This window comes from Podarcis bocagei (assembly GCF_964188305.1).
Source record: "Podarcis bocagei genome assembly, chromosome: 15".
Classification (NCBI taxonomy): domain Eukaryota; kingdom Metazoa; phylum Chordata; class Lepidosauria; order Squamata; family Lacertidae; genus Podarcis; species Podarcis bocagei.
Genome location: NC_138141.1, coordinates 44480793 through 44497243, shown reverse-complemented (window position 1 = coordinate 44497243; position 16451 = coordinate 44480793). Strand labels below are relative to the sequence as shown.

Below are 16451 nucleotides of genomic sequence, written 5' to 3'. Positions count from 1 at the left end.
AGAATAGCCTGAGTTCTTTTTACTGCTGCATCACACTGTGGACTCATGTTCAGCCTGTGGTTTCCTAAGACTCCTAGATCCTTTTCACATGTACTACTGGCAATTCAGGCGGCTCCTGTGTTATATTTGTGCTGCTGGTTCTTCCTGCCTAAGTGTAGAATCTTACATGATGCTTGGCAGGCCAGGCTTTTCCTTGGGGGCCAGGTCTAATAGTGCTGAGCCAGTTGAGCTTTCATTGGTTGGCAGAACCTCTTGGCTTAGGTGGTGGGATCCCTCATCATATGCTGTCTATGTTATTTGGCGGTGCAGTGGAAGGTTTTAAGAGGTCCACGGGTGGCAGTTGTTCTGTACTGGGTTGGGGACACTGGATAATTGGGTGTCTTGGCTTGTCCCTTTTTGAAGCCCAGGAGCTAGCTTATTTTCTCATGTGGGGATGGAAGTATTTTTTACATTTTTGGCTGGAAACCAAAAATCAGGAGGCAAAGCCTCAACTAGATACTCGGGATGAAAACGTTTATTGAAAACTGCAATTGTGTTTTGGTTTATTGCTAGACCATTGCTGTTTTTCACACAAAAGAGTAAATGTAGAAGAGGGAGAAAATGTCATGACCCAAAGAAGGTGACATGCCAAAATGTGTTGGGCAACTGTAATTTTCCTCTCTTCATTCCTGGCATCCTCTTGAGGCTCAGGTGTTGTGTTGGTTATTTTCCAGTTCCACTGGTGCTATCTGCTCTTAATCCCCTTCCCTATGTCACAAAGTGGATTAAAGAAATAAAAACATAATACTGTACTATCAAAAAGAAACCAACATAACAACTAAATAGAAGTTACAGAAACACCAGCAGTTAAACACATTTCCATCACCTGGTACTTAAAAACTGAGGTGAGAGACCTTAACTAAGCCAGATGGGACTCCTGGAAAGTAAGTTCCTTCGTGCTGTCATGGAGATAGCCTGGTCCTGTTCTGTGTCACCACCCTTAACAACTCTTATGAAGGGGAAACAGACAACAAGGTTTCAGTAGATGTTTCTCAGTATAGGTGGTCTTTTGTGGGTGAAGCCAGTTTCCAGGTGGCCTTCATTGTTGTAGAGAACTGGGTAGGAGATCTGGAGTGTGTAGTTAGAGAAGCCATGGAGAGAGGATTTTACCCTTGAAGAAGTATCTGTGGTTATGATAGGACTTTAAAACAATTTTTGATTCTGAAGGTCCAAGGGATTGCACATTTTTGATACTGTCATATCTTGGTTCTCGAATGTAATCCATTCCGGAAGTCTGTTCGACTTCCGAAAATGTTTAAAAACCAAGGCGCAGCTTCCAGTTGGCTGCAGGAGCTTCCTGCACTCAAGTGGAAGCCGCGTCAGATGTTCGGTTTCCAAAAAAAGTTTGAAAACCAGAACACTTACTTCCGGGTTTTTGGCATTTGGGAGCCAAAACATACGAGTACCAAGGTGTTTGAGAACCAAGGTACAACTGTACTGTGAGTGGTTAGGATTTCTGGGCTGGTTGGAGAAGATGCTGTTTGTATGGCTTGTCCCCTTTGCACAGGAACGTATTGGCTACTGAGAGGAGAACTGGGTTTGCTTGTGGCAAAAACATGGTAAGAAGCAGTGTTGCCTTTGGTCATTGCAAAATACTAGTCTTCCAAACTTGAAATTTATTATCATGCAGTGGTCTTGATGTTCTGTTGATGTTCTTCTGCCTGAATGAAAACAAGAGCTCAATAAGGATTTGCGAATGTGCTTGTTGCCGTTCTAAGGTACAAAATCTGACTTCTTATGTTGGGTGTCTCAAGATCTTCCATGTGACAATGCACATTCAAATCTACATTCTCTCAGCTCTATCTGTTTAAAATTACCTCAAATTAAAATAACAGAAGCCGCTAAAGCTGGCTAAACAAGGCAGTCCTTTGTGGTTGCCCGTCTGCCTTGTTATAGGCTTAAAATGATTACAATTGCAATACTATGTCACTGGTACAAAACTGAATAAACATCAAGCTTTATGCATGCTTTAGTTTAACAATTTATGAGTTGTTTTTCTTGAATAGAATGCAGTGCTCTGGTTGGTGCTCAGTAGTTTGTTAAAATGGGGCTTTTCTGATGTTGGCTGGTTTAGTAAAATCCAAATGCTTAATATGAAGTGCTTTTGGAAGGAACCCTAAGTTCCTTTATCAGCTGAGAAGAAAGCTTAAAGATAGTTGTACAGTCACTTGTGACAGGGCTAAGGAAATCTTTGCTGTTTCCTAGGCACTTTCATTTCCTAACCAGTTTGCAAACTTAATTCCCATCAGTCTGAATCTCAATTGGTGCTGACAAGCGTATAGGAATAGTCACCCTAAAATTACTTTCCTATAGGTTCTGCTGCTTGTAACTTATTTTTATGACCTGGCTTCTTATGTTTAGCACCCAGTTTGTTAGCCAACTTAATTGCTGATAATGGTCTGAATTGGCTTTCACCTCTAATACTAGTTCCTTCATTGTGAACTGTCTTTTAAAATACGGGGGTTGGTGTGGTCCCCCCCTTCTAAACGCAGCACTCTGTAAACTGCATCACACTGACTCAGAAATCATCTTCTCTTGTTGACAGGTTTTTTTGCAGTTTCTAAAAAGAGCCACCATGTTTCCTCCAAATGTTGATTGTGCTGCTTCATTAAAGAAATTTAGTGTGGTGGGATAAAACATGCCACATTAACCTAATTGCATCTTTACCCTGCAGTTATCTTTTCTGGTTCTGATGACTGTTGTGCTTCTGTTGAAAACAGGTTTGTGCTTTCCGGGAACCTGCACGGGGGATCTGTTGTTGCAAGCTATCCATTTGATGACTCCGCTGTGCACAAGACCTCTGGGGTGTACAGCAAATCTGCCGATGATGAGGTATTCAGGTATTTGGCAAAGGCTTATGCATCAAACCATCCAATAATGAAAACCGGCACCCCAAACTGCCCTGGGGAGGAGGAAGAAACTTTCCAAGATGGCATCACCAATGGTGCTCAGTGGTACGACGTGGAAGGTAGGCTGCTCAAGTGAACTACTTTACTAGTGTCTTCCAAAAGAATAGCATGTTGCTCTTTATTGTCACTGCTGCTGGAATCCTGCAGGCAGCATCAAGGTGATGACATGATTGGTGCTGTTTATTGATTCTTTGTGTTTGCATTTCATATGTCATTCAACAAAAGCTATGTAAAGAAAATGCCTGGCTCAATTGTTGTCAAACATTTTTTTAAGATTTAAGCAAACTTTTATAGCTTGCTTTGGCACATTGCAGCTAGCTAGCTAGCTAGCTAGCTAGCTAGCTGTCTGTTGGTGTTGCCTAATTTTGTTTTAACAGGAGAAGCCTTCTCCCAGATTTACAATGAATTTATGGAGCTCCACTGTGTGCCATCCTGTTACTGTTGAATATGGCCTGTAAGACGTAGGTTGATGGATATAGATACTCCATTGGACTTGAGGCTGCTTTGCTTGAGCATGTGGCTTTTGAGCTGCCTTTGGTACTAGAGTTGCTTGTCTGCATTCAGAGTACTGAATGTGTCTGTAGCTGTCATGCAGAGCCCTCCTAAATATGCTGACTTGAAAGTAAGCATTGCTGAATTCATTTGAACTTCACGACTAACTGGTGCCTAACCTTGCTTGTTTTCCTGTTCGGTCCCACATTCTCTTTCCCCTTTTTTTGTATTTTGCCTATTATGCTGTAAGGCTGCAGGCAAGGATTGTGTTTTCCTTGATCTCTGTAAAGCTGTAATTTGAAAAAAATGAGGCATTTGAAAAATTAAGTTCCCAAGAAAGTTTGCTTAGAATTGCAACACGTGGTACAAATGAAGAGAACCCAGGGGCCAATCTTCCAAAACTTACAATTCCTAGGTTGCATAAAATAACTTCACTTTTGGGGATTTAACTCTGATAGAAAAAAATTATAGGGTCCTCCTGTGGGAGTGAAATCCAGTATAGTATGTTTGCCTTTATTTCCACACCTGATGGTGAGATTCTGAACTTTACTGATGGCTCAGCATAGGATTTACATGGCTTTGAAATGGTATTTAACCTCATCAGAAGTAATTTGGGTCTGTCACCCACGTTAAAACACAGCTCAAAAAGTAGTATCAGTTACATTAGAAAGGTTTTTATGATAGTTTTTCCACACAGATTTACAGTGTCAAAGCTATGAGTGTTTACTTAAATTTTTTTGACATGCTAATCAAATTTGAAAAGCATATTGCACTGTTCCTTTTTAGACCCACATTTCTTCTGGTATTTTTTCTTACCTAAAACCATTTGCAAAATACTTGCATTAATTGCAATTAATTGCATTAATTGTAGATAATCTCATTTTTTCTTATTTAAAGTATTTTTGCCCCATTCTTTAACTTAAAAGGTTCCCTGAGTGGTTGCAAAGATCAGTAATAAAATAGTTCTTGTTCTCAGGCTTACAGTCTAAAATATATAACACAAAAGGAATTAGGAGGGAGGAGAGAAAAAGAAACACAGACAAACGCTAGTTTTTAGTGTTCTTACAGTGGCCAGCTGGAATGGAAGCAGTTCAAAGAGAGGAACACCAAAAGTTATTGGTCTCTCAGTTGAGCCTAAGACAGGGGTCAGCAACCTTTTTCAGCCGTGGGCCAGTCCACTGTCCCTCAGACTATGTGGTGGGCCGGACTTTTTTGGGGGTGGGGAAATGAATGAATTCCTATGCCCCACAAATTACCCAGACATGCAATTTAAATAAAAGGACACATTCTACTCATGTGAAAATACACAGATTCCTGGACCGCCCGCGAGCCAGATTGAGAAGGCGATTGGGCCGCATCTGGCCCCTGGGCCTTAGGTTGCCTACCCCTGGCCTAAGAGGTGGCCCTCCCTCCCTTCTCTCACTTGCTGTAGCCTGATAGAAGTTGACTTTTAAAGTCAAGCCTGAGCTCGTTATACTTGTCCTTCCCCTGACATTTTTTTTGGCTTGTCAAAATTATTTGGTCAACTAATCACTACAATATTTGCTCAACAACAACAAAGATACTTCAAACATCATCAGATTTTATGCCAAACTACCTTAATTTTAGAATTACAATTGCGGTTAACATTAAAAATGAAAATTATGTGTATTGTGAATTATTCATGTCCATAGCAACCCTGCCCAGCATTTAACTAACTTTGTTTTTATAATCAACATAAGTATCAGATGTGTTGATGGATAAACATCTCTCTTTTGTCCTAGTAGCATTAAACTTTTTAGACATACGGGACCAGTCATGTGAACACATCTTATTTTGGCTGGCCACATGCCTAACTAACTGTTCAAATAAAGGTTCTCCTTCATGCTCTTTACCAGTAGTTGCCAACTCTTTTCCTGCTTCCTTTCCACTACAGACACACCCAAATTGTGGTGGAAGCTCTGGGTTTACTAAATCAACAGCATTTCACAAGCCGACAGAATGAGTGACTGTTTGTGTCATTTAATTTTGAACCAGGATATCCTGAAGGGACTAAGTTAATTCACTCTTCACAGTGGCAAGTTCTGCTCAAAAGTTCAGGGTTGCATCCAAATAAATTTTACTCAGAAACTCATTGAAATTAATGGGTGATAAGCTAGTCATGCTCCTTAATTTAAATGAGTCTGCTCTATGTACGACTAATGTATGACCACCCCCACCATTCAACCTGGACACTGAGGTCCAGCGCCAAGGGCCTTCTGGCAGTTCCCTCACTGCGAGAAACAAAGTTACAGGGAACCAGGCAGAGGGCCTTCTCGGTAGTGGCTCCCGCCCTGTGGAACGCCTTCCCATCTGGTGTCAAAAGGATAAAGAACTATACAACTCTTCTTCTTCTTCTTCTTCTTCTTCTTCTTCTTCTTCTTCTTCTTCTTCTTCTTCTTCTTCTCTTCTTTGGCGATTACTTGTAGCCGAGTAAGATTGTCTTCCATAAACACGGTTTTAATAATGAGTCCATAAGTGACTGTGGAGGCCAATTCCACACGTCCTTCCACAGTGGGGACATTGGTTTCCAGGTGGGAGCTGATCACGGTGTGGATTTGCCAAGCGTGCCTTCCTCTTAGCACGTTTCTCCCTTGCGTCCTGAGTTTGAATGTCTTCAAAGCCCATGACACCTTTGGTAAAGGCTGTTCTCCAACTAGAGCGCTCTCAGGCCAGTGTTTCCCAGTTGTCAGTGTTTATACTACATTTTTTTATATTTGCCTTGAGACAGTCTTTAAGCCTCTTTTGTTAACCACCAGCATTACGCTTTCCATTTTTAAGTTTGGAATAGAGTAGTTGCTTTGGAAGACGATCATCAGAAGACATCTGAAGGCAGCCCTGTTTAGGAAAGTTTTTAATCACTTATGTTTTAATGTACTTTTAATCTTTTGTTGGAAGCCGCCCAGAGTGGCTGGGGAAACCCAGCCAAATGGGCGAGGTATAAATAAATTATTATTATTATTAATGGTGGATAGAACCCTCTGTTAGGTAGAATATAGGTTCGCCAACAGTAGCATCCCCTGTGTGAGCTCCTGCAGGAAGCCAGTTTGATTCCCAAGTTTGTGAGGGCTTCCTTTTTGCCAAGCATAAGCTGCATAACTTTCTAACCACCAGGAAAATGTTGTCAGTTTTGTTGTTTGCAGGCTGGCCATGACCTTCCATGTTTTCTGGCTGATGAGCGATAAGGTTTGCTCTCATCTCCTATCCCTGATGTAGGTTCTTTAGTTCAGATGTGACTGCTTTAGTTTGGTTGGTTTGCCTGGTGCTATCATTTCACTTGCACATTCATCTGTGTATTGCCTGCTTGAACTGAAGATTATTATGTATTTTTTTAGTGGCTATCTCAAGGACCATGTATTCTGCCTGGCTTTTAAAGATTTGGTGAATCAGGTTCACTTGGTTGCTAATGTCAGGTGGTTAGTGGCCTGTGGAAATGCCATAGAAACATATTCCCTTGCAGTATCTAACCACTAGTTTAAAAGTTTTTATTCATGTCCTAAAACATGCATAGAATCATATTGTTAGTGTGATTTCAGTGGTCTTAGAACACTTTCACTGTGTGGAAAACAGGAAACTAAGCAGTGCCTTTTGGTAAGAGGTCACCACTATGAATGTGATGTAATGGGAATTCGTAGTCTGAAGATAAGCAACAATTAGTGTAGATTTTCGGAAGGGGAACAGGTTCACACTAAGGCCACTTCCTTCTTAATTCCCTTCAGATATTTTTTCTGCCTTAAAAACTTGGTACTGTATAACCCACTCATTTTAAGTGTGCAACTGCTGAAATAGAGCTGGCAGGAGGAGCTAAAGGCTATCTAGGGAAATGGCCATTAACTGTCCAGTTAAGTTCATCTCTTACGCACCATACGCACCACATTTTCTCAGATTTGTCACTTACTAAATGAATTGCACACTAACCCAAATGTAACTCTTCTGAGCAGAATCTTTCTGTTACTTGGCACTTTCAAAGGTGCAGAGTTACATGAGCTTGGATGGGAAGGCTTTTTTCCTTCGGTCATATTTCACTAACCTTGTTAACATTCTTTTGTGTCTACCTCCCCTCCCAACCCACAAAAAAGCAACAATTTTGTCTACTGAAGAGTTGCCTTTGGTCTTGATCTGTTGCAATCAACCTTGTGCTGCAGTTTCTGGTAATGTGAAGAACCAGCCAGCTCAGTGTTATGGTTGGTGAGTCAGTGTAGGACAGGGAAACCCTGGGTTCGGCCCTGTATACCTGAAGGAGCTTCTCCACCCCCCCCCCCATCATTCAGGTCAGACACTGAGATCCAGCTCTGAGGGCCTTCTGGCAGTTCCCTGATTGTGAGACGTTAGGTTACAGGGAACCAGGCAGAGGGCCTTCTCAGTAGTTGGCGCCCACCCTGTGAAACGGCCTCCTGTCAATGTCATTGAAATAAACAGCTATCTGACTTTTAGAAGACATCTGAAGGCTGCCCTGTATAGGGAAGTTTATGGTATTTGATGTTTTACTGTGGTTTCATAATTTGTTGGAAGCTGCCCAGAATGACTGGAGCAACCCAGTAAGATGGGCGGCATAGAAATAATAATAATAATAATAATAATAATAATAATAATAATAATAATAATTTTTCAAATCCCTACTTTACCACAAAGCTTACTGTAGGACCTTCTCTCTTAGCCTAGCCTATATCACAAGGTTATTGTAAGGGTAAAAATGGGATGAGGGCAAACTATGTACACTGCCTGGAGATCCTTGAAATAAAGGTATGGGATGTTTAATAGAATATTTTTTCTCCTCCAAGGGAATAAAGCTTGTAGCTTGCTTTCCATAGAGCGCTGCCTTCCAAAGAGATGCCTTGCTTGTATAACATGAGTATCTTGAAGAGCATTATACTGTGTAACAAATAACAGAAAGCCTTTGTCACTGTGGTACTGAAACCCATATAAGTTTACATAGGCATTTAAAGAATGATATGCTGATCTGGCCAGTGTCCCTTGGGACTTCTAATCCTGTTTATCACCAAGTGCTGAACTGCCGGAGGTTAAGAACACAGAAGATCCTGTCTGATAAAATTGCTCTGAAAAGAAGTAAAATGCCTTTATTTTATTTATGTATTAATTACATTTGTATAGTGCCCTTCATCCAAAGATCACAGGGCAATTTACAGCATAATAATACAAAATGAGAACACAGAATACATAACCAAACCAATAGCAGCCCACCTACAACGAACACATTTAAAAGGCCATAGATTGTTTAATCAGCCAAAGGCCTGATTATAGAGGAAGCAATTTTGTCTGGTGCCTAAAGATGTATAATGAAGGCACCAGGCAAGTCTACCGGGGGAGAGCATTCCACAAATGGGGAACCACCCTAGAAAAGGCCTGTTCTCGTATTGCCAGCCTCTGGACCTCTCATGGAGGGTTGGTTGAAGGGATAGACTGTGGTGGTGATGCTGGCCAGGTACTTGCAAGAGGTGAGGGAAGCATGGCTTCTGCTTTAATCACATTCTGAGCTTTTTCTGACAATGTGGCTAGAGATGGCAAATAAGAGAAGCTGCTGAATCCTCAGTTCTGTTTGCCTGTAAAGGGTTGGGGTATTTACCTATTAAATGTGTTACCTTCTATGTTCCATTCCAGAGCCAAAGCCACAGCACCTGGGTTTTGCTTTTGGCTTAATTTTCTCCCCCACTTCAGTAAAAGACACTGAGTTTTTCTAGTTTAGTAAGATAACTGATAATACACTATTTGGACACCTCTTAAGATATTGCAACCATCTTTTGCATGATGGTTCCTGAGTTCAATGAATTGGTTTTCAGCTGTGTTTGGATACAATTGGATGCTATTTTGAATCAAAGTGGCAGACTGATTTCAAAACTACACTGGTTCCCCCCCCCCCCTTAGAATACATAAGCATTGGAAAGTAAAAGGCTGCTAGTTTAAAATAATGTAAAGAAATACTGCTGATGGCAGAAGTCTCTTGAGTGATAGTACTTTAATACTTCCCTTTAAATTCCTTAGGTGGCATGCAGGATTATAACTACTTGTGGGCCAATTGCTTTGAAGTCACCTTTGAGCTTTCCTGCTGTAAATACCCACCAGCTTCGCAGCTTGAGAAGGAATGGGAGAATAACCGGGAATCTCTTCTCACCTTCATTGAAAAAGTAAGACATTGTTTTGGCCCTTTGGCAGGCTGTTTGAAATGTGAAATGCTTCCATCTGTCTCATGGACATGTACTTGTGTTGAAAGGTGATGACCTCATTCACAGGCATTGGGGTTTCATTTCCTGTAAGCGTTGAGCGTGCCTCAGTTGCACCCTAGGCCAATCAGACAAAGTAGAAAGCTCACAAAATGTGATATGACTGATACCTACATTTTCCGGAAACAACTGAATACATGTTTGTCCTGATTGGGTTTTTTCTCAGTTGGATTAGTAGGTCTCTGCCATGGGTATAATATTCTTTATTTATCTTATTTTATTTTATTGGTTTGTTTCATTTAAATATATCTGCTGGGGTTTTTTTGTTTTTGTTTTGGCTATTTTTATTAAACTTCACCCTTGAGACACTTCTGTGGAAAGTGATTTAAAAAATCAATAACGATAATAACAAATGAAACAAGCAGATACTAGGAGTTGCCTCCAATTAATTTCTACTCAGAGGAGACCCACTGAAGTTATTAAACTTAAGCTAGTCATAGCCATTAATTTCAACGGGTCTGCTCCAAACAGGACCAACATTGAATACAACCCATATTTATGACCAAGCAACAGTCAGGAAATATCTCTGATGCATGTTTTATTTTGTTTCTAATCATTTTCTTTCACCCTAAACAAGAGGTGTGTCCATTAAGCTAATGTTGCCTGCCCTCTTTTTGCCCTCAGAATTGTGGCATTGGTTCAGTATAAACCTTCCTGTTGATGGTTGTTGCTGTAGATGTGGTTTGAAAGGCTTCTTCTGTGTGTGGTGTGGTGTTTTCAAGACAGAGAGAGCATTCTAGTCAAACAGCATCCATTTTGAGACAGGCCTCTAAGCAAAAGCAATTGCAACTAAAAAAAGTAACAAACCTTTCCCCTAAAGTGGCGACTGGGTGTCTCCATCTGCAGTTGCCTTTTGCAAGCCTGATAAAAAGAGCACAAGTTGTCTTTTGCTGCTGTTTTACAGAATTATGTCACAGGATTGAATGACACTCTCTGTTCTATTATAGTGGAAGTGTATGGGGGACAAATGCAGCCTCTTTTTTCCCTACAGATAAAGGAATGGGAAATGCAAGCATAGTTACACTAATCTGCAGCAGCATCTCACATTTCAGACAGATCTAAATGCTGATAGCCGATACTCTTTTTTGTCTTGTCTACTTAATATTCTGTAACTCAGATAATAAAAAGTGATTCAGAAAAGCATAAATGCACTTTCAAGTAACACACAAATATGCCAGTCTCTAATTCTGTTTGTGCATTGGAGGTGCAGTTTTTATATCTTGGTGGAAAAGGCTGTATTATGTGTGTCATTGTTTGCCTATGAATTTAATAGCGCTATGTACCTTTCATAGTGAACTCTAAGCATGAAATCAGAAGTTTTATAGAGTAAAAAAACCAGCAACAACCATGGTGATGAGTCAAAGAATCATATTGCTCTTCAATGATGTGCCTGTCTTTTGATCTATTTCATGTTTAATCTGTGCAGGTTCACATTGGAATCAAAGGGTTTGTGAGGGATTTGGTGACTGGGGCTGGCTTGGAAAATGCAACTATTGCTGTGGCTGGGATTGATCACAACATCACAACTGACTGGTTTGGTGACTATCACAGACTGCTGGTGCCTGGGACCTACAACATCACAGCTGCTGTCATGGGGTAAAGTCTCTGATGCTGGCAAAGACACTGTGCTGCTGTCTCTTGCACTTGGCAAGGCCGCTCCTAGTTGGAAGCTCCTTCCCTGAAACAGTAGAAGCCATTCTTGCTGCCTTGTCTCGTATCACCCTGAACCGTTTGCTCATATTGCTTTATGCAAACAGAAGCAAGAGGCAGGCCAGGTCCAAGGGCAAGGAAGGGCTCCTTGAGTTCCCATGAGAATTAAGTACCCTTCCTACCCTTAACTGTGCTTTGTAGATAAGGTGGAGAGACCTGTATGGAGACAAACCGTTTTGGCTCAGCAAACAGAATTGGGTTTTGACATGGGGACCCTGGGATTGGATACAGAAATTAAGTAGGTGGCCTTGTGATCTTTCAGCTTCAGTTTTCCATTTGTGAAATGGGAATAATCATGAAGATGAAGGGGACTTTATATTAAAAACCACGTTTTACCAAGTATTGAATGACAACAATTCTGTTCATATTTACCCAAGAGTTAGTTCCACTGTATCCCGTGGGACTCTCTTCATAGCAGTTGTATGTAGATACAGCCTGAATGTTGTAATACATCTTCCTCCTGGTGCTGATGGCCTTGATTTCTGAACTGAAAGGTTTTTCCTGGGAGGGGGTCCTCAGGATTGTTTTCAGGAAGTTTCTAATCTTCATGCTGTCTGATCATAATCAGAGTTTTAGTTAGCCCTTCCTAGGTGAGGCCAAGCAGATTGAAAGTTCTTGTATCCATTTCTTTTGCAGCTACCTGCCAGTCACCAAAGTGAACGTAGAAGTCAAGGAAGGGAATGCAACTGTTGTGGACTTCTCTTTGCAACCTTCAATAGCAGTGCCGGCCTCTGACCCAACCCAGGATGTGCCACTAGCCACCACAGAGTCTGTTACTAACGCCACCAACACCACTGATGCAAATAGGACAACTTCCTTCCACCAAGCGATCCAACCAGAGGAATTCCGCCATCATCATTTCCCTGACATGGAGATCTTCCTGAGGAAATATGCCACCGAGTACCCAAATATTGCTCGCCTCTACTCAGTTGGCAAGTCGGTGAAGCAGCTGGAATTGTATGTCATGGAAATATCTGACAACCCAGGCATCCACGAAGCAGGTAATTTAGCCTATGGCTCTCTTGCTTCTGTGAATGTGCTTCCCAGGGCTGTGGTGCTGTGGTCTAAATGACTGAGCCTCTTGGACTTGCTGATCAGAAGATCAGCGGTTTGAATCCCCATGACAGAGTGAGCTCCTGTTGCTCTGTCCCAGCTCCTGCCAACCTAGCAGTTTGAAAGCATGCCTGTGCAAGTAGATAAATAGGTACCGCTGCGGCGGGAAGGTAAACGGCGTTTTTTGTGCTCTGGCACTCATCATAGTCGTCCATGTGCCAGTAGCGGTTTAGTCATGCTGGCCACATGACCCAGAAAACTGTCTGTGGACAAACGCAGGCTCCCTTGGCCTGAAAGTGAGATGAGCGCCGCAACCCCATAGTCACCTTTGACTGGACTTAACCATCCAGGGGTCCTAAAAAAAAATTGGTGTGCTTCAATAGAAACTTTGGAGCAAAAAAGATACCATTGTCTTTGATATTCCTCCAAGGGTGCAGGCACTAGAGCACCGCAGAGGCAGCACTGACACTCCAATCTCTGAAGGTATAAGAGAAAGCATTTAACTGAGCTGGGTTTGTGTACAGCTGGCTGAAGCCGCCTTGTTACTGTGGCTCCTCCTATCCAGGTAGCATTCTGCAGGTAGCATCTCTAAATATGTACGGTAGTTCTTTCTTCCAGTGAGCTCAGCAGAATATGATTACCTGCCTTATTCTGAGTCAAGCCATTGGTCTATCTAATTCTGTGTTGTCTGTGTTCTGACTGTGGCTCTCCAGGATTTCAGGCAAGGATTCTTTTCCAGCCTGACCTGCAGGTGCAGTTGTGGATTGAACTGGGGACTTTCTGCTTGCAAATAAACAGTCTCCTTGCAAAAAAGGAGCCTCTTAGTATCAGATACAGGAAGCTGTTGTTGCTGGTTTTGCAGAATACCGGTACTTCAGATATCTTTTGTTCTTCCCATTTCCTTTTTATCTTAAAACCTCAGGAGATCTTTCTCTGTCTCTCTCTTAATACAGTGCAGTACTGAAATGGTTAATTGCAAGTGGGGAAATTAGCCTCATTAACTAGTCAACTGCCAGCTACTGGTTCTCTTTCTGCCTTTTTAAGATTTTGGAGATGGGCTATCAAAATCTTTATTGTCAAGTCCTAATTCTCTGGAACATGCTATGCAAGTCAAAACTTGTCAGGAAGCTCTTTTTTGTAATAAGAATTTGTAACAGAGACTTCTTCAGTTAAATAATGACAGGGGAGGGGGATTGTATTTTAGAGACTGAGCTTGATTTATAGATTGATTTTTTTTTTGTTCTACAGCTTTAGATTTTATTGGGACTCCTTTGGGATTCTTGAGTTCTGTTTCCTAAACGCAAGTTCTATTATAACTTCTGTTGAATATAACTAGCCCATTATTTTTGCTTAAATGATGGCTGCACTGGGTTTGATTCTCCTTGTTATTTCAGAAATGATAGTCCAGAATTACTTATCATTTTAAGTGTATATGTTTGGGTAAGAATATACAAGACGGTTCAAGAAATAAATAGTTTATAAATATGATGTATGTAGGTATGTATGTTTTTAAAAGATAACTTTTGATAAAATCCAATGTTTGGCGTACTTGGAGCAAACCCATTTAAATTAATTGACTTAAGTAATGACCATTCTTTATAATGGAGCTACTCTGAGCATGACTAACATTGGATATACCCCCTTACGTTTTGGCCATTTGATATTTTCATGGTTTTTGACAGTTGTCTGTCTCCCCTCTCCATCATTGTGACAATGTTCTCACTGATTATTCAGTTGCTGCTATTTACACTTTTACTTCCCCAGGAAAGATGTAAAATGTGTCTGGATGGTGTGTTTGAATTTTACAATGATTCTCCTTGAGACTTTGCACTGTTATTGTTACTGTGATCATTCAAAGAAAAGCAAATTATGACACATAGGAAGTAAGGATGCTTGCATCCATTTTTTTTGGTTCTGTATCGTGGCTTCAACTAATTTACTGTAGTGCCAGCCAAAGGAATTCCTTTACTGCCAAGGAAGTGGCTGGTTGAGGCTATATTATTACTTCCTTTTTTTGCTGCTTGCACATTTTCCCCTGTGTGTGTGTGTTCACATTCCTTGAATCTGCAATACTTGAATAGTCCAGTAAATGTAAGACTGACCTTTAAAATTACTTGAGACTTGCAAAAAACACAATGCCCAGCTAAAGACATAATGGGTCATTTCTTCCCCAGTTGTTGGAAATGGCTGGAAAGTCAACAGTTGACTGACACGGTCATATCTTTGCTCCTGTGGGGTCGAAGTGTGTCTCCTTTTTTTTGTAAGTTAGCTTTTTTTTAACATTTAATAGGGCAATGCGTACATCTTACCAGCACAATAATAATGAAAACTACAAAAGGAAAACACAACCCTCTAACAGTTGTGAAGGGGTGACTAACTTGTGGTCTTCCAGATGGTGTTGGACTCCAAACTCCCAGCAGCCCCAGTCAGCATTGCCAATAGGCAAATATGGGGCAAGCTGTAGTTCATCCTATAAATATTCATTGCTAGATCAGTACTAGCACCTATTGACATTAGCATCCACTGCCATAATCTTCTGGCACAGAATTGTGTCCAGCCCGATTCTTTGGGCAGAAGACACGGCCAAGCATAGCCCCTCCTTGCCAACAATAAGGAACTTGAGATGCGCAAACCCCAAGAAATGTGGGGCCACCCCAAATACTTTTGACAGTCTCTTGCACCCCAAGCAAATGTAGGACTAGGTGCCATTCTGTGCCGTCTCACAGAAGGGGCTCCCCTGGAGGTGTAGGTGTTTGACTTACAGTGTCCCAAAGCTTATTTTGGATTGTGCAGCCCCTGGTCCTTACCATTACACTGGCTGCTATTGGCATGAGGATGCCCTGTCTTGTGGTGTTCTGTGCTGTCTGCTGGTCACTTCCTGTCTGAAGCATGGGCCCACCAGGGAAGAGACCTCAGCAAAACACATGGGGCTTCTCAAGACTCTACACGGGAGGTGGCCTGAGCCACTATTCCAAGTGGTCACCCTTATTCAGCCTATTGTAAGGCTAGCCTGACAGTTGGGGATGAATAAAGCCTGTTTTGCTCAAAGCTGGGCATAGCAACTTTCAAGATGTGGTTTCTTATGCTAGCCTGACTGTCTCAAATTATTTTGCAAGTATGTTAAGCATTTGTGGGTGTGTTTTTTGTTTTTGTTTTTTGTTTTTGCTATTTTCATTAGGATAGAGTTCACCAGATGCAGTGCATTATCCAGGTAGACAAACAACTAAGAGGAGGTTACTTGGTCTAACATGTTTCTCTCTGCCCTCCCTCACCCTCGCTTTCATCCAGCTGAACCAGAGTTCAAGTATATTGCAAATATGCATGGCAATGAGGTAGTAGGAAGAGAGCTTCTCCTTAATCTCATTGAGTACCTCTGCAAGAACTATGGCACAGATCCTGAAGTAACTGACTTGGTCCAAAACACTCGGATCCACATCATGCCATCCATGAATCCTGACGGCTATGAGAAAGCCCATGAAGGTAGCTGTGTGTTTTCATTTTGCGCTTTCCACCGCTGGTGGCTTTAAGGCAGGGGTCGGCAAACTACGGCCCGTGGGCCAGATCCGGCCCAATTTCCCTCAGGATCCGGCCAGCGGACGTTCCGTGGATTGGCGATTCTGTTTGTTAAATTTTTTAAATTGTTTTTTCCCCGGCAGCGCCATCCCCCCCCCCCACCGCAGCACCTCCTCCCTCCCTCCTTCTGGCTTCTCCCCGGAGGAAGGGAGCTGGCTGAGCGCCATTTTGGGCAGCACCTCTCCGGAACCAGCCAGCCCTGTTGGGCCGCTTGTCCCACCACCAGCCTCTGCCGCTCGCAAGGGTAGGCACAGGAGCCGCAATTGGCAAAGTGCAGCACAGCGCCTCTCCCAACTGCAGCTCCTGTGCCTGCCCTTGCGAGCGGCAGAGGCTGGCGGCGGCAGTGCCGCAGCAGGACGAGTGGCCCAAAAGCAGCCCTCGCAAAGGGCAGGCACAGGAGCCATGGTTGGGAGAGGCA

The 16451-nt window shown here is 42.1% G+C and overlaps 1 protein-coding gene across 1 annotated transcript in view; it reads left to right on the top strand.

The window, feature by feature from the left end:
• The window catches only part of CPD (carboxypeptidase D), a gene marked incomplete at its 5' end in the record, with an annotated part of 31889 nt that overhangs the window by 2301 nt on the left and 13137 nt on the right, over positions 1-16451 (top strand). Inside the window, 5 exons of the mRNA XM_081171978.1 lie at positions 2760-3007; positions 9459-9601; positions 11124-11293; positions 12044-12408; positions 15749-15940. Coding sequence (XP_081028104.1) covers positions 2760-3007; positions 9459-9601; positions 11124-11293; positions 12044-12408; positions 15749-15940 — 1118 coding nt within the window. The remainder of the gene's footprint in view (positions 1-2759; positions 3008-9458; positions 9602-11123; positions 11294-12043; positions 12409-15748; positions 15941-16451) is intronic.